The following is an 18,751-nucleotide window of genomic DNA, read 5'->3' on the forward strand; positions in this document are numbered from 1 at the left end:
CAGTGTTTAAGCTCTTAGATGCTCTCTAAGAGATTCAATAACTATTTACTTGAAACTAGTATAATTTCAGCTATTCAAGTTCGCCTTTGCTGAAAAAATTCGTTGAAGCAGATAGGTTTTTCATAAATATTATTTTTTTGCGCTCACCTTAGCCATCGAATCTGCCTTTTCATTACCTAGAACGGAACAATGCGATGGGACCCAGACTAACGATATTGAATAAGATGATTGAAGATACCGAAGCCGGTTGACTCTTTGATGTTTGATCCGTCAGTGTAAAACACCTTTTCACAGTTGACTGTTCTAAACTTATTATAAAAGTTATTAGGGGCCACTTGACAGCGGGTCCGAGAATTGAGCTCGACATCGAAGTTTTCAATCACCATCGGATCCAAGATCGAATCAACCTAGGTCAGGTCAGGGAAAACTGATGCCATTTGTTCTATACGAGCAAATGCTATTCGAACTTCTTTTGAAAGCAACGCAAATCGTTGCTTTGCCACTGCGGTAACCAAATTGTGTATGTACGAAAACAAGCCATTAGTTTCAACCCTATCGTCTAGACGAAAGAGAATCATTCTTTCGAATAATTCGGATACAGGAAAGCCTAGCAATCGGCCGTTACGAATTGTGATCAGATTCAGCTTCATCGCTTCATTGGATAGCTTCTATTGAACCTAGACTGCCCATTACAATAATTACAAAAATGGCCATAATTCTCACCTTCTCCAGTCATGTGAGACAATGTTACCCTCAAGAAACTTGTTGAATAAATTCAGCAAGCGCCTTTTGACGGTGTCAGGCAGATTTTTCAACTAGTTGAATTTGATTCTGTCTAGCTCCGGGGCTTTATTGTTACACGACAAGAGCGCAAGTGAGAAATCTATCATGGAAACAGTTTCAAAGTTTTTCAGCGAAATCGAATATCCACCTTCTACGATACTACCTTGATCAAAAAGTTCCCGGAATTCATTCAGAAAACTAAAAATACAAGATTATTTATTAAAATCGATATTGTCGACTTATGCCAGCGCTTGAATCAATACTCGAAACATTTTATATGTTCAGTTTTCGTATGACCACCAAAGGCATCTGCGATTTTTCCATAATCTCATCTCGGGTGATGAAACGCGTTCCACGAAGCGGTTTCTTGAGTCGACCGAATAGGAAAAAGTCTTAGGAAGCCAAATCAGGTGAATTCGGTGGTTGCTAAATGGTATTCGTTGCTTTTTTAGACAAATGTTCACGAATATCGATGGCATTATATAAAAAGTTGTTCAAAACTGACGAAATATCATACTGATGCAGCTTCTCAGATAGGATATTTTTAGAAACTGAATCAACAACTTCCTTTATGTCACGAAAAATGAATTCCATTGGTTCTTTACGAGCAAATGCCATTCGAACTTCTTTTGAAAGCAACGCAATCCGTTGCTTTGCCAGTGCGGAAACCATATTGTGTATTCGAAAACAAGCCATTAGTCTCGACCCTATCGTCTAGACGAAAGAAAATATTTTTTTTCGATCAATTTTCGGATACAGGAAAGCATAGCAATCGGCCGATACGAATTGTGATCGGATTCATCTTCATCGCCCGGAGAGTTTCTAGTGCCGATGACAATGAGGCTGGAGCCTGATTTCCATGTTGTTTTTAATGGCGATCACTTTCAATGCTCTCCAGTCATGTGGGACAATGTTACCCCAAAGAAACTTGTTGAATAAATTCAACAAGCGCCTTTTGGCGGTTTCAGGCAACAATTCAACAAGTTGAATTTGATTCTGTCTAGCTCCGGAACTTTATTGTTACATGACAAGAGCGCAAGTGAGAAATCTATCATGGAAAAAGTTTTTGTTTTTCAGCGAAATCGAATATTCCTGCTACGATACTACCGTGATCAGAAAGTTCCCGGAATTTATTCAGAAAATTAAAAATACAAGATAATTCATCAAAATCAATATTGTCCCCTTCATGCCAGCACTTGATTCAATACTCGAAATATTTTGTAAATTTAGTTTTCGGTATGTCCCTCAGAGCCATCTGCGATTTTTCCATAATCTCCTCTCGGATGCTGGAACGCGTTCCACAAAGCGGTTTCTTGCGACGATCGAATAGGAAAAAGTCGCAGGGAGCCAAATCAGGTGTATTCGGTGGTTACTAATTGGTATTCGTTTCTTTTCTAGAGAAATGTTCACGAATATCGATGGCATTGCGTGACGGTGCGTTATCATGGTGCAAGATCCACGAGTTGTTTGCCCACCATTCTGTTTTTTTTCGGCGAATCGCTTCACGCAAACGTCTCATAACGCCCAAAAAAATACTCCTTGTTGACGGCCTGGCCTTATGGAAGGAATTCATGATACACAACACCCTTGTAATCAATGAAAACTGTGAGCATCGCCTTCTTTTTCGACTAAAATCTTGGTTATTTCGGTCGCGACTCATTCGGTGTTCGCCATTCACTCGCTTGATGTCTGGATTGCGTGCCATACTCGTAAATCCACGTCTCGTCTCCAGTCACAACCCGTTTGATAAATGTTGGATCAGATTCGGCCCTGGGAACCATGTCTATTGCGACGTCAACGCGGTCCCTTTTTGCTTTTCTCTATAGAAAGGTATTAGAATTGCTAGAAAAACCGACTTTCGAACGGAGCATCGGAGACCCATAGTGTTATATACCATTCGACTCAGTTCGACGAGATCGGAAAATGTCTGTGTGTGTATGTGTGTGCACTTTTCGAAGATATTTTTACCGCTCAATTTTTTCAGAGATGGCTGAACCGATTTTAACAAACTTAAGCTCGTTTGAAAGCTACTGTCGGGCCATTGATCAAGTTCGAAGATCAAATGGCTGTGACTTTTAGTTCCGGAGATATGATGGTATAAATGACGTAACTGACAAAACGCGTTGCTTTTTTTACCGCGCAAGTTTCTCGGAGATGGCTTAACCGTTTTCAACAAGCTTAGGCTCGTTTGAAAGCTACTATTAGGCCATTGATCAATTTCGAAGATCAAATAATTGCGATTTTGGATTCCGAAGATATACAATGACATAAGTGACGTAACCGACAAAACACGTTGTTTTTTATCGCTCTAATGTATATAAGGGTGCCAATATTTTGAGATGACCTCTAATTTAGTTAAGCGCTATTGTTCAAAAGTTTGAGTACCTCGAAAAAAGACCCCATGCAAAATTTGAGCTAAGTCACAGAAAGTCGATTTTTCGAAAAAAAATTTTTTTTCAAGATTACACTAAATCTCGACGTTTCATGCAATTCTAAGACTTTCAGCTTAAAATTTTTTTTCTGCTTCAGAAATTTCATGTACCTAACCCCCCAGGGTTATTTTTCAAGATCTATGAAAATTTCACTAAGAACTTAGAAGGGTTTTTTTTTATTAGCATAACTTTTCCCAAAGTTAAAAATCAAAATCAAACATGAGCCATGACACTATTTCGAAGAAAGAGAAAGGCATTATCACACAACCAAGTGGATTAAGAAGGGTTTTTACATGAAAAGGACACGCACACTCGCAGATGTACTCGATACAACGTAACTTTTACAAATGTTCAGGTATCATGCTGAAAATTTGATGAAATATCAATGACAGATGTGGCAACCTGAAAAAAAAAATCTAATCGAGTGACTGAGAGCGCCACATGGTGGTGATTTCGGGGACTTTTTGACCAAGGTAGTAAGTGACGATGCAAAAAAAAACGTAAAACATTTTCTAAACTGAGCTCAAAAATGTTTCAATTTGTAGATTATGTTAAATCTCTCTTGTTTTCTTTAAAGAGTCAATAAAAAGTATGTTGAAAAAAGTGATATGATAAATATGGTAGAATACAACTAAATGGATTAAAACAGGTTTATCGTCCAAAGAAAAAAATACTGCACGGATAGTTACATCTAGTCAATAGTCAAAATTAACTAACTTTAGCTAATTGAGGTGAGCTCTAATCGTTGAGAAGGTATTTTTTTCTTCCAGACAACAATCCCAATAGTAATAGGAACTGGAGTCCTCTACGAGATTGATAGTACCTATTTTCTTTCTCCGGACACGACCAGCCTAGATGGCGTGTGGAATCCGGCGGAAAAAAATTCACCAAGAATAGATCCACTGGGTTCCTACATCCATGTCGTAAAAGGTGACAATTTTAGGAGTTTCGTTTTCCTTTCAGTTATCATAATTTTTCAACGTTTCACATCTGATTACTCTTTTTTACTAAATTATCTCTTCATTAAATTCATCAATTTCCGGCTAGATCCGGAGAAATGTTTCATTTTGCAGTATTTCTTCGTCCATGTTGTTGCTGGTCTTTCAAGATTATAAATTGAATGATAAAAATCAACTATTGCGCAGATCCGTCAATATTACAATGTTAATAACAGAGATAACATTTATCGGTATATTGGATAAATAGTAGGAAAATACTTGTTTGTTTGATAAATTAATTATTTTTGCCTCGGTAGCCGGCTGCCCAGATCAACCAATATAACCAATTAATCAGTTAGATAAATAACTAAAGCAATAAAGTGGAAATAAAAAACAATCAAGGCACGCGTGGAATCTGTCGACCTTTGTTTAGTGATTTAAAACGATTTGACATAATTTATGAAATATGTCACTACAATGACTCTATACTATCATACAATTTCAACTAATCCAGATCAGTAACGGAGTAGCAACCAGGGCTGGTCACTCAAGCTCAAGCACTTGAAAAAGAATTTGAATTTCATTTTTTTTCCATGGGATTTCCCATGGAATAAATCAAAATGATAAACGCTCTATTCAACATGAAGTCTTACTTTATTAGAACGATAAAATCCGGTTTTTAACAGACTAGAGAATTATGTACTTGATAGATTGATTCGGCCTTGAAATTTTTCATTCGTGCCGATTTGATGTTTCTTCGATTTGTGACGCGATATTTCCGATGCACTCTTCCGTTCTCAAAATATGGCAGCACTGATTCCATGTATCGAACATGGACATACCTTCCTTGGTGTGAAACAGTTGGGGTGCTTGTTCTCAGTTTATCAAAACAGATGCATGTAGGTACCGTTCGATAGGTGAAACACACTTCTTATTTTCTGTTTTCTTATTCTGTCGAACTGCACTGTCTCGGAATCGGAATATGCGCTGTTTTTTTTCTACCGGTGAAGTGTTTCCTCTTATCTCACTCAACCATCCATGTGTCAGCACGTCTGCCTGTCGATTCGGTCGATTGGAACAGAACACGTATATCATGATGCAGAAGAAAAGGTGGGTCAAACCGAAATTCTTTTCTTGGCATACGAAATATTTCGCAAAACATGAAACGATTGTAGAAATACCAGAGCAACAAAAAACCCGATACAACAAACAATGTGTTCACCATCCATTGTCAGCATCATGGCTACTCATCGTTTTATTTTCGGTTCGCACGTCGTGGGCTTTGGTGTGGATCGGTTCACATTTTTTATTTCTCGCCTAAATGATCGGCTTTGCTTCTTGCCTCAGGGGCGATCATACAATGTTGCACCCGATGCCCCAGTAGGCGGTTTGTAATCAAAGAGAGCACTAGAAAAAAGCGAAACAACAATTTACCGAAACGTGATTGGATGTGAAGAACAAACTTCGAAGAAGCAACCGGCAGGACCAATCGAACTATCAGATTAGCAATAATTAATGGATTTCAGGAAATGCGCCGTCGATGTCCAGAGAATCGGGTTTTGGTGCAAATGAATTCGAAAGACCCAGTTTGCAAAATAACCGTTTTTATGTTCCATCTAGTTTCCAACACGAATGCGCGTTTTTTTTTCTGGCTGTTGTTGTCGGTCTCATTTCGTGTAGATTATTATGAAACGTTCGATAAATTCGACTGTCGACAGATTTTAGCTCTCGATTGTGTAATCTGTTTTTTTGCTGATCGTGCCGTTTTTTATTGCTCCGTGATTGCAGGGATTGTTAATGGTTTATCATCGATTTAGTGTATACTCAAATCTTTTGATGCGGTTTTTTTTTTTGAGTTGATGATTTTTTCTCCCACGATGCACATGCAATTCGACGACCCGATCACGATCACAAATGTAATGGTCATCAGTATTGATACTGTAATAACATTGTGTTGTACCTATGCACGTTTTGAAATTAATCGCATTTGTGTGGGTTTTTTAAAACCTCTGGAAAAAACACGGGAAATAAAACACAACTGATCATCGACTGAATCAAATCGACAACTAAGGTACAACAAGTGAAGTCAGCTAGAAGCAACATCGTTTTCAATATTGCGAACCGTAATAGAAACGATAAAAGAACAAAAAATGTGGGTGAGTAATGTCAGAGTCATAACTGGAGGATGTGAATACGAACAAAACTAACGCGCTTGTTTCGCATCCCGAATATATCAATAATCGTTCGTATTAATTGATTAAATGCGAGAATTTTGCAACCTACTCGACTTCGCTTCTAGAATTGTAACGGCGCATCTATACTAAAAGTATGACTGGAACTGAAATAAAGAACTAAATTTTGAGCCTGGGAATGGCCCCGAATTCAGTAGCAATGCTCAGGTTTGGAATCTAGATCAAGAATTTAGGTAAGTTTCCCTGTCCACCATTGGAACTAACAAGATCTTTTTTTTATTTTGTCACTAACTTTTTCGTTCTCCCTTCCCCCGTCTCTTCACTATTTTGATGGCAACTAATTAGATCTCTGTCGTTTTTAGACATCTTGTTCTTTCTTCCGTAACATCACCATCACCTGGAAGACCGCTTCAGTCGATGACCAGCATGCGGGTCTTCCTAGCCCGGGGGGTGTTTCCCGCGGACTCACACGGACCGAAATATGCGGTCAACATAGATATTTACCAACGCCATCTGGAAGACTCTCATATGCTATATTCAATTCCAGGCAACTGCCGATCGACAGCTGAAAGCTGGATTTTCAAGAATCCGCGACCCCGATACTACATTACATTATGATACTATTTTAGTTTTAAGTTAGTCGTTAATTAAGACTAGAAAAAACCCTTGGCATCTTAGAGCAGAAGCAGTGTGCCTTAAAATTATATTATATTATATTATATTATATTATATTATATTATATTATATTATATTATATTATATTATATTATATTATATTATATTATATTATATTATATTATATTATATTATATTAAATTATATTATATTATATTATATTATATTATATTATTAAATAAAAACAAAAGAATTCATGTCATGATTTTGGTTCTAGTATTCTGGAATTGAACACATTTGAATTTGAATTCCGAAATAAATTCCAGCATGCTTAATCTGGATTCTGGAATTGAACTCAGAAACTGAATTTAGGAACTAAATTCTGAAACTGAAATCAGGAATAAAATTCAGTCAGTTTCAAAATTCTGGTTCGGAGTTCATGTCTAGAATTTTGTTCCAGAATCCAGATCTAGAATTCATGTCGTGAATTCTATTTCAGAATTCTGAATTTTGTTCCAGATTGAGAATTCTGGATACGAATTTTGAACTAAAATAAAGTCGCTAAATTCAGTTCCAAAATCTAGTTAAGAAACGAGTTTCAAATATCAAATTCCATTCAGTAATAGCCGTTCAACCGAGAAGGTTGTGTATAGAAGCGTACAGTTTAATAACGCTGGTTGGTTTACACGCGTTAAATACGACAACGGTTGAACTACAGGTAGAAACCTGTTGGCAGCAGCCGTTAAAACGTATAGTCGTGCTGCATAAGAGAGCCCTAGTGCTGGGCCAAGCTGGTGAAGGAAACATCAAAGGGCGTTTCCCAAACTCTACCCAGGCCGCAATATACAGCCACAAGTGCTGAGCAGGAGAGTGCAAAGGCACATCGAAGAGAAAAAGTGCAAAGGCACATAGAAGCAGGAGAGTGCAAAGGCACACCGGTGCGAAGGCACTTCGGTGCAGAAGCATATCGGTGCGGAGCACAAGGAAGAAGGAGACAAGACAACTCGGTCTTTCCACTGCCATACAACACGCAGGTATACACCGGTGACCTGCGCTGGTTACAGCTGGCGAAGACGAAAGCAAATCGGAATTCGAGTGGTGCTGGATGTCAGGTAGCAGTAGCATCACATCATATTCTATCGCTACAGTGAGCTTCAGCATTGTATCAACGTCCAGATACATCCAACAAGAACATCTAGAGCAACGAGGATCTACACGGCAGTGCAACGGAGATAGACAACAATTTCAAGGTAGAAGTTTTTTCTTTTCCTTTTGATTGAGTACTGTGTAGTGTTGGTTTCAAATTTTATTTTAAAGTTTAGTTAAAAATTTTAATGTAATGGATGAATCCATGGACGTAAATCCTAGCATGAATCCGATACCCCCACGAACGAAAAAATATCAGGAGAGCTCTTCTGGGCCTTGGATAGTCTTTTTTAGACGTATATCAAAGCCATTAAACATTTTTCAAATTAATAAAGGTTTGACATCACGATACTCTTCAATCAAAGAGATCATAAAAGTAAATAACGATAAAATTCGTGTTGTGGTAAATAATTTGAAACACGCGAATGATATTGTCTCTTCGGAACATTTCAATAAAGAGTATAAAGTTTACATACCCTCCAAAGATGTCGAAATTGACGGTGTTGTTACCGAAGCGAGTCTTTCGGTAGATGATTTACTCAAGCATGGTGTTGGTCGTTTCAAGAACTCTATGCTTGAGGGTGTGAAAATACTGGAGTGCAAACAACTGTACTCAGTAGTTCATGAAGAGGAAAAAAAAGTTTATCGCCCATCAGACTCGTTTCGAGTGACATTTGCCGGGTCTGCGTTGCCGTCCCATGTCTATGTATGTCGATAAAATTCGCCTCCCTGTTCGGCTTTTTGTTCCAAATGTAATGAATTGTACGAACTGCAAAAAATTCGGCCACACAGCTACTTACTGTAGTAATAAACCAAAATGTATTAAGTGTGAAGGGCCTCATAAAGATAATGATTGCAACAAGGAAATTGAAAAATGTATTTATTGTGGGAATAGTCCTCATGATGATATTTCAGTATGCACTGCATTTAAAGTGCACAAAGACAAAATTAAGCTTTCTTTAAAAGCACGGTCTAAGCGCACATATGCAGAAATGCTTAAAACGGTCATTGATGTCCCCCCTTTGCAAACCGAAAACGGGTTTTCAAATCTAGAGGAACCAGAGGACTCTGACTCTGACGAAAATAGTGAAGGTAATTCGTTTATCACTACCCAAGGGTCAGTTAAGAGAAAGAAGTCTTCCTCCAAATTACCAAAAAAGACACCTAAAATTTCATCTTCAAAAAAAGATCCCCGTGTTAAACAAAAAAAGTCAAAACCAAAGACTGTGCCTCCTGGTTTGTCAAATTCACAAACCAATCCAGGATCTAGTACAGAAAAAGATAATAATCCAGTGGGCTCCATTTCACAGCCACCAACAGGATTACTGAAGTTTTCGGAAATTGTTGAATGGATTTTCTCAGCATTCAATATATCTGAACCCTTAAAGACCCTCATAATGGCATTCCTTCCAATAGCTAGAACCTTTTTGAAGCAGTTATCAGCTCAATGGCCAATTGTCTCAGGTTTTGTATCTTTTGATGGATAATTTATCACCCGTCGCAAATGATACAATCACTGTCCTGCAGTGGAATTGTCGAAGCATCATGCCAAAACTTGATTCATTTAAAATATTATTGCATAGTCAAAAATGTCATGTATTTGCTTTATGCGAAACATGGCTTACTTCAAACATAGCTTTAAATTTTAATGATTTTAACATTATACGTCTCGATAGAGACTCTCCGTATGGTGGAGTGCTTTTGGGAATTAAGAAATGCTATTCCTTTTATAGATTAAACATCCCTTCAACTTCTAGTATAGAAGTTGTTGCTTGCCAAATAAACATTAAAGGCAAAGATATTTGCATAGCTTCGGTTTATATTCCTCCAAAAGCACAAGTTGGACAGCAACAGCTTAATGAAATGATTGAAGCCCTTCCTGCACCACGATTGATTCTGGGGGATTTAAATTCGCACGGTATTATGTGGGGTTCCGTTTACAATGATAGCAGATCATCTTTAATACAAAACATTTGTGACAATTTTAGCATGACGGTATTAAATATGGGTAGCATGACACGGATCCCAAGACCTCCGGCACGCCCAAGTGCATTAGATCTATCTCTTTGCTCAACATCAATTCGACTAGATTGCACCTGGAAAATACTGCCTGATTTACACGGTAGCGATCATTTACCAATCATCATCTCAATTAGCAGTAGCAATTGCATTGCTACTTCCGCTAGTATTCCATATGATTTGACAAAAAATATCGACTGGATTAAATACCAAAGTAGTATCTCTAGTATTTTGAATTCAATGGAAGAGCTCCCTCCACTTGAAGAATATGACTTCCTCATTTGTTCGATTCTGGAGGCAGCAGAACAATCCCAAACTAAACGCTTTCCTGGGCCAACGACTAACAGAAGGCCTCCCAACCCCTGGTGGGACAAAGAGTGCTCAGAGGCTAAACTCGCAAAACAAAATGCTTGCAAGACGTTTCTAAAACGGGGAGGAGGAACTCCTCAGAATTTTGAAAAACTTATGGTTTTAGAAACCAAGTACAAGAGCGTACTTCGAGCCAAAAAATGTAGCTATTGGAGACATTTTGTCGAAGGTTTGTCAAGAGATACCTCAATGAGCACTCTTTGGAACACGGCCAGACGAATGAGGAATCGTAACGTGGGCAATGAGAGTGATGAATACTCGAACCGATGGATATTTGACTTTGCTAGGAAAGTTTGCCCAGATTCTGTTCCTACGCAGAGCATTATACGGGAATCTCCTCCAAATAATGGTTTTATTAATAACCCATTTTCAATGATGGAATTTTCTATAGCACTCTTGTCTTGTAACAATAACGCTCCAGGGTTGGACAGAATTAAATTCAACTTGGTGAAGAATCTGCCCAACCTCGCAAAAAGACGTTTGTTGGAATTGTTCAACAAGTTTCTTGAGCAAAATATTGTTCCACCTGACTGGAGACAAGTGAAAGTTTTCGCCATTCAAAAACCGGGGAAACCAGCTTCCAATCACAACTCATATAGACCCATTGCGATGTTGTCCTGCATCAGAAAATTGTTCGAAAAAATTATTCTACGACGTCTCGACACTTGGGTCGAGACGAACGGTTTGTTGTCAGATACTCAGTTTGGCTTCCGTAGAAATAAAGGGACGAATGATTGCTTTGCATTACTTTCGTCTGACATCCAAATTGCCTTCGCTCAAAAGCAACAAATGGCATCTGTATTTTTAGACATTAAAGGAGCATTTGATTCAGTTTCCATTGATGTTCTTTCAGACAAGCTTCACCAAAATGGACTCCCAGCGGTTATAAATAATTATTTGCACAACCTTTTGTCAGAGAAACACATGCATTTTTCACATGGCGATTTGGCAACACTCAGAAATAGTTACATGGGTCTCCCGCAAGGCTCATGCCTCAGTCCGCTCCTCTATAATTTTTACGTAAATGACATTGACAGCTGTCTAGTAACCCCATGTACACTAAGACAATTGGCAGATGATGGCGTGGTTTCAGTTACTGGACCCAAAGCTATTGATCTGCATAAACCATTGCAAGATACCTTAGATAACTTGTCCGATTGGGCTGTTCATCTTGGTATCGAATTCTCTGCGGAGAAAACAGAGTTAGTCGTCTTTTCAAGAAAGCATGATCCCGCGCAGCTTCAGCTCCATATGATGGGAAGAATGATCCAACAGGTTTTAACTTTTAAATACCTCGGGGTGTGGTTCGATTCCAAATGCACGTGGGGAGGACACATTAGGTTTCTGATAACAAAATGCCAACAAAGAGTAAATTTTCTTCGAACAATAACAGGATCTTGGTGGGGTGCTCATCCGGAAGATCTAATAAAATTGTATCAGACAACGATACTTTCAGTGATGGAATATGGATGCGTTTGCTTTCGTTCCGCTGCAAACTCTCATATTATCAAACTGGAGCGAATTCAGTATCGTTGTTTGCGAATTGCTTTAGGGTGCATGCATTCGACACATACAATGAGTCTTGAAGTTCTGGCGGGAGTTCTTCCATTAAAAGATCGATTTTGGGAGCTTTCATCACGCCTGCTAATAAGATGTGAGGTGCTGAATCCCATGGTAATTAATAATTTCGAACGACTAGTCGAGCTTCGATCTCAAACAAAATTCATGACAGTATATTTTAACCATATGTCACAGGAAATCAACCCTTCAAGATATATTCCTATCCGTGTCAGCCTCCTAAATGTCCCTGACTCAACTTTATTTTTCGATACATCCATGCAGCGCGAAGTGCGTGGAATCCCGGATCATCTACGTTCGACGGAAATCCCAAAAATATTTTCAAGTAAGTTCAGGCATATTGACTCTGAGAAAATGTTTTACACGGACGGATCGCGAATTGAAGAAGCGACAGGGTTTGGTATGTTCAACAATAATGTTTCGGCCTCATTTAGGCTTCAAGAACCTGCATCTGTTTATATAGCAGAGCTAGCAGCAGTTCAATATAGTTTGAGTGTAATCGTCACATTAATTCCAAACCATTATTTCCTCTTCACAGATAGTCTGAGTGCAATTGAAGCCATTCGCTCAAACATGACTGGCAAGACTGAACCGTTTTTCCTGGGCAAAATAAAACAGTGCCTGAACGACATATTGAACAATAATTATCTAATCACTATAGTCTGGGTCCCGGCTCATTGCTCCATTCCTGGCAATGAAAGAGCCGATATTTTAGCCAAACGTGGTGCTATTGAGGGTGAAATTTATGAGAGACCAATTGCTTTCAACGAATTCTATAGCTCGTCTCGCCAAAGAACACTTGCCAGCTGGCAAGCTTCTTGGGATAAAGATGATCTGGGTCGGTGGATGCACTCAATTATTCCGAAAATATCGACAAAGGCATGGTTCAGGGGACTGGATGTGAGTAGAGATTTCATTCGTGTGATGTCTAGACTCATGTCCAATCACTACACGTTAGATGCACATCTCCTTCGAATTGGGCTCTCCGAGACTAATCATTGTGCTTGTGGCGAAGGTTATCGAGATATTGATCATGTCGTTTGGACATGCGTGGAGTATCGTGATGTCAGATCTCAACTAATAAATTCTTTGCGTACCCAAGGTAGACTATCCAATATCCCAGTTCGAGACATTCTTGCTTGTCGTGACCTTTCATACATGAAACTTATTTATCATTTCATAAAGAAAACTGGAGTTTCAATTTAATAAAGGCCCCTTTCAAGACTTAGTTCTGATCCCAGCTGCGTCCATGAGTTCAACCAATAGCTAAATTAGAATAAAAATAATGTAATGATACAAACAAACTCGAAACAGTTTATGAAATTATTAACAAAATGTCTGAAAATAGCAGCTTATTTTATAATTTATAGAAGTTAATCGTTTGGTTCAAATAATATTTCCGAGTAGATTTCATAATTAATGACGAGTTACCTAAGATGATATTTAAGTAATAAGAGAATATGTTTTAATAAATGCAAAACGTTGTGACTATGTTAGAATTAAATTAGGATAAGAATATTATGTAAAAGTGATGCTACGGCGAAGAAAAACTTATGTAAACTGCCTTAAGAAATAAACGTATTTATGAAAAAAAAAAAAATCAAATTCCTGAATCAAGAATTAAGATTTTGTCCTCGAATCTTAGTTTTAACTTTTTAATCTGTATTCTGGAACTAAATCCCGAAACTAGACCCTAAACCTAGAATTAATTTAAAAACTCTGGGGGCCAGTATTCAGTTCCAAAATTCAGTTTTGGAATTCAATTCCAGAAACCAATCCAAATTAGGCTTCAGAAGCAAATGAGGGCGCAACTTGAGTGTTTGAGGCTTTATACCACGCAGAAGGTTTGATTTTTTATGCTGCTGATTGAAGGTGAGACTACCCCACCCCGGTAACCAATAAGCACATACTGATGCCGCATTATGACAACAAATAATCGCTAATTGGCATTTCAATCCCACTTGAGACTGAATTAAGGCCGACTTTGGCAAAATATACGGCTACTCATAGATAATGCTTATTTATGGCTGGTGTTCATTCTGAAAGCTGCATTCTGATTGATTTATAACAGATTAGCTTTCAGATTGCAGATATAGAGCTATAAGCATTTTTTGTGCTCATAAAAGGCTAATTTAATGCCATTATTAGTGCTTACTGGTTACCCGGGCAAATCCGTCATCCAGGAGCAGAAGAAACAAGCAATCGTGATCAGTTTTCCTCATTGTTTCCAAAACTTTGGAAAAAACTGAATTTTTGAAGTAATGTATGGTTATCTTACACTGTTGTATACTTAATCATAAATTACTGATCATATTTCCGTTGGCATGGAGCAAAAAATATGTTATTGCGCTAAGTACAACTTGTCATATTCACGATTAAGCTCAACCCATTTTACCACGAATTTCGAAAAGACGCCATAGGCATAGTAAAGTAAGACATTTTCACGTCAAAAAGTCACACAGTAACGACAATAACGGCCGCAACGAAAAATGTATGAAGATGTCATCCGTGAACAAACGTACCCTCAACCATCGGACGAATAGTAACTAGAACGACAAACACATTTTCACTTATTCTATAGAAGAACTACAATAAGATTCAATAAAATATAAAGAAGTTTTTATACATTTTCTTTACATGAAATGTACAAATTTCAAATGTAGATTTATGGGAAATAAAATCAAAAGAACAAATTTTTAATTTGTACCCAATAATAAATGAATAGAAAAATGATAGATAAATAGAGTAGACTGGAATTGGCAAATTTTCATTTTCGCTAACCCAGCCTTCATTTTCTGATTTTTCTTTCGTTGGGCATCGATAAAAACTTCAACTTTGGCGACTTCGAATGAAATTTAATCAATCAATAGAAACTTATCCAGATACAAGACTTGTCTCGCTAGCTACTATAATTCGATTCACGCATTTTTATACAGTGCTTCAATCTGGAAAGTTTGCCCTTTAATTAACATAAACCTAGCGAGGCACCTCTCGCCGATGATAACGTTTAGTCATCAAAACGTTTCGTGCGGCCAGTGTAGGTTCTTCTATTCGATTCTCCAGACTTTTTTTTACATAATATAAGATAGTTTTCGTATGCTTTCAACGTGGTTCGATTAAGACTTCAGGGTGATTTAGATGAAAATTTCACATATTGGAGGAATTGGGGTAAAACAGCCACCAAAACGTTTCGTGCGGCCAGTGTGGGTTCTTCTAATCGAATCTCCAGTCTTTTTTACATGAAAGTAGCCTTTTCCAGAATACCGCACTCGGCTTCTTTTCAAGTTACAGAGCAAATGTTATAGGAAACCCCAAAACTGCTGTACATTTGGGGTAAAACGAGCCGGATTGTGATTCGTGTGGCCATTGTAAACCATTCAATTGAATTCCTTGGACATTTTTACATAAGAAATGCTTTAGTTTCTTGACCTATCTCAATTAGTTCATGAGTTACAGAATTCTTTGCGGTTTTCATAGATTTTTTCCCACTGTGCAATGGCTTGAAAAGAGTTATAAAGACTCCGCTCCATCAGTCACAACAATAAAAAGTTGGTTTGCTGACTTTAAACGTGTTCGGTCGTAGAGACACCGATGATGCAGAACGCAGTGGACGTTCAAATGAGGAGGTAACACTAGAAAACATGTTTAAACCTAACAAACCGGAATTTTTGCGTCGATATGTGACAAAGGATGAAACATGGATTCATCACTTGGCTCCGGAATCAAATTGATCGTCATCTGAGTGGACAGCAACTAGTGAACCTCGTCCAAAGCTGGAATGGTTATGGCCTTGGTATTTTGGCATGTGCGTGGTGTAATATTTATCGACTATCTTGAGAAAAAATACCATTATTGGAGCGTTTGAAAACTGAAATTGCAAAGAAACGACCGCGAATGGCAAAGAAAAAATTTTGTAATGGCATAACTACATGAATTGAACTTCGAATTACTCCCACATCCACCGTATTTGCCAGATTTGGCTCCCGGCGACTACGGACTGTTCGCAGACCTGAAAAACATGCTCGCCGGTAAGAAATTTTGCTCGAATGAAGAGGTTATCACTATTCTGAGGCAAAAGATAAATCGTTCTACAAAAGTGGTATTAAAATGTAAGAGCGGCCCTGGAATTATTGCGTTGCTCTTGGTGGAGATTACGTTGATGAATAAAGTTAATTTTGAACACTAAAAATCGTGTTCTTTCTGTTAAGCCCGGAACTTTTCAGCCCATGTGTTCTATAGGAGATGGTAGATGGTAGATTCAAACAGGTTCTTTTGAGAGTGACCAATGGTCAAGCTCAAACGATTGCTGATATTTTTGTTTCCAGAATATTGGATTGGATATTCGTTCATTAGCATTGTTGAACTACCAATGCCACCTCGCGGTTCAATATAAGCTGCATATGCACTGATGATCCGAAGACGAAACATAACACTAATGAGATTTTCAGGAAATTTTCTTCTAGATAACCTATAATGTAAATCTGAATGTTTTTGAGTAGAATAAATTAAACGTGTTCATAACTTCAAGCTACCATGGTTACAACACTAATATCTAAGGCAGTGTGCCTTATAAAATATATCGTTGAAAAAAAAACACACGCTTCAAATCTTTGTTCTTAGCTAAATCGGAAGAGCAACGATGTGCAGTGCATGAATGAATGAAAATGTCTACGTGCAAGCTAACGTATCACCAAAGTGTAGATCGAAAAGGAGTGGCAGTGACTAACGTACACTAAAATTGTATTATTATTGTTAGCTGATGATTTCCGATGCAGTAACTATCAACGTCGATGCGACGATGGATTTATGACGAGAGCTATTCGTAGCAGCAGATTTTAATCGAGAACATACTAAATCAACCATCGAGCGAACGAACCATGCATGACTGACTCCTCGCAAGTTTCGATTCCTTCCGACTTCGACCTGCACCGTCACGTACGTCAAACCGCACCGCCATAAGTCAACTACGTGAAGTGCACGCGCGCGTGGTTGAACCAGGAATCGGGCATCAAAAGCCGATATTCTCCCCCAACCAGCGATGCTATCGAGATGCTCAAGCACTCCCCGTGTACACAACAAAAAAAACACTACCGAGATGCTCACCTCAACCTTGACATGACAACACCACAAGCTGCCGTCACACCTCCAGCGTCCAGGACCAGCTGCTTGAACTGACACCTGATGGGAAAACCCGAACTTCCCACGCCACGCCACGCCGCAACACAGTGAAGAATCTTGCAGCTGCAACCGCACGGCACGGCGCTCTGGAAGAATTGGCTCTTCGTTGGTTGGTTAAAATACGCAGCAAAAGCTCCCGAAATTTGATACTTCCGCACGAGCGCGCCCACGCTATCTTACCGGATACCGCGAGGTGACACCGCCGCCACTGTCACCGCAACAACGCGACCCGTGTGTGTGTCGTCCCTTGACAATGCCAATATTGGCCCTGCTGCAACCGGTGATGGATTGAGTAACTGAGCGGATGAGACACACATGCACCGGGTGACAGATGCGATGCGGGGACGACGGTGGTGACAGCGATGCGAGAAGCGCGCATTTGTGGTTTGATCGCGGCAAGCCGGCTGCTGCGATCGTACTGCACTTTATTCGCGAAGAGCCGCGAACGTTCCCCATCATCAATTATAATATGCACAAAAATGCACACACACACACATACACCAAAAACAAACGGACGTACATACGCGAATATACATCAGGAACTGTGATAATCTGCCGGCATCAGCAGCTGCTGGCCGGTGTGCAGTCCTGCTGAAGCTACACGGAGAAGGAGAGAAAGGAGGACACGATCGACATGGAAGGTAGGAAAGGGTGGCGTCGTAGTAACTATACTAACATTATTTAGAAATGGTTTGTTCAGCTTCCGAACCGAGCTCACCGATCAGAGGGATGAATGACAGGCAGTAAGGCGGCGGGGATTTGAATGAATTAATTTAATGAAAATTAATAACCCTCTGTCACTACTGCGTAGGGATGGTACTCGGAAGGCAAAGTATCGATACCTCGGTTATCGGGATACCGAAATTTGTGTATCGATACAAGGTATCAAAAGGCAATTAAGTATCGATACCTGTAAGTATCAATTGATACTTGCGCAGCAATCATTTCAAAATAAAATAAAATTGTCGACTGTGGCGTTATTTTATGATGTACAGATGTTATCACACAGCAAAAAAGAATTGTAACAATCTCAATTTAATTTTTAATCAATCAGAATAAAAATTAGACGTACTGAGCATCAAATGCAATAATTTTCTGTTTTCAAGAAATATTGCAGATAAATCACACGATATTACATCAAAACAACGTAGTATGTAGTTTACATCAGTTAAACTAAAAGCCAATTCCTATTGCTATTATTCCATCGTTATTAGGCTCACTGAAAGAGAGTGCAATAAGTGTGCAAAATTGAAATGATAGAATTGTCTGAGAGTATGTGCGTGTTTATTTTATGGTTTTCTCTCATTGCACTCTCTTTAAGCGCACCTGTGGGACGAAGCGAGATAGTCGAGAACGAATTTTAACGACGGCTAATCCACGTCATACCAATACATTTCAAGCAGCCCATCTGGGTTCGATTCCCAACCCCGCACATAGGGTTAGAAAATTTTTTGGGCTCGAAGAGGGGAATGACCTTAAGGTTAAAGCCTCTATAATTGAA

The 18,751-nt window shown here is 38.8% G+C and overlaps 1 protein-coding gene across 7 annotated transcripts in view; it reads right to left on the bottom strand.

Moving 5' to 3' along the window:
- The window catches only part of LOC131429861 (tyrosine-protein phosphatase corkscrew), a 201,671-nt gene that overhangs the window by 137,284 nt on the left and 45,636 nt on the right, over positions 1–18,751 (bottom strand). Inside the window, exon 1 of one of the 7 annotated variants that reach the window (XM_058594282.1) lies at positions 17,176–17,645. The exons of the other annotated variants lie outside the window; for them this stretch is intronic. Coding sequence (XP_058450265.1) covers positions 17,176–17,189 — 14 coding nt within the window. The 5' untranslated portion in view covers positions 17,190–17,645. Of the gene's footprint in view, positions 1–17,175; positions 17,646–18,751 lie in introns of those variants that run through there. 7 annotated transcript variants of the gene reach the window in all.

The sequence above is a fragment of the Malaya genurostris genome, chromosome 2 (assembly GCF_030247185.1).
Source record: "Malaya genurostris strain Urasoe2022 chromosome 2, Malgen_1.1, whole genome shotgun sequence".
NCBI classification, from domain to species: domain Eukaryota; kingdom Metazoa; phylum Arthropoda; class Insecta; order Diptera; family Culicidae; genus Malaya; species Malaya genurostris.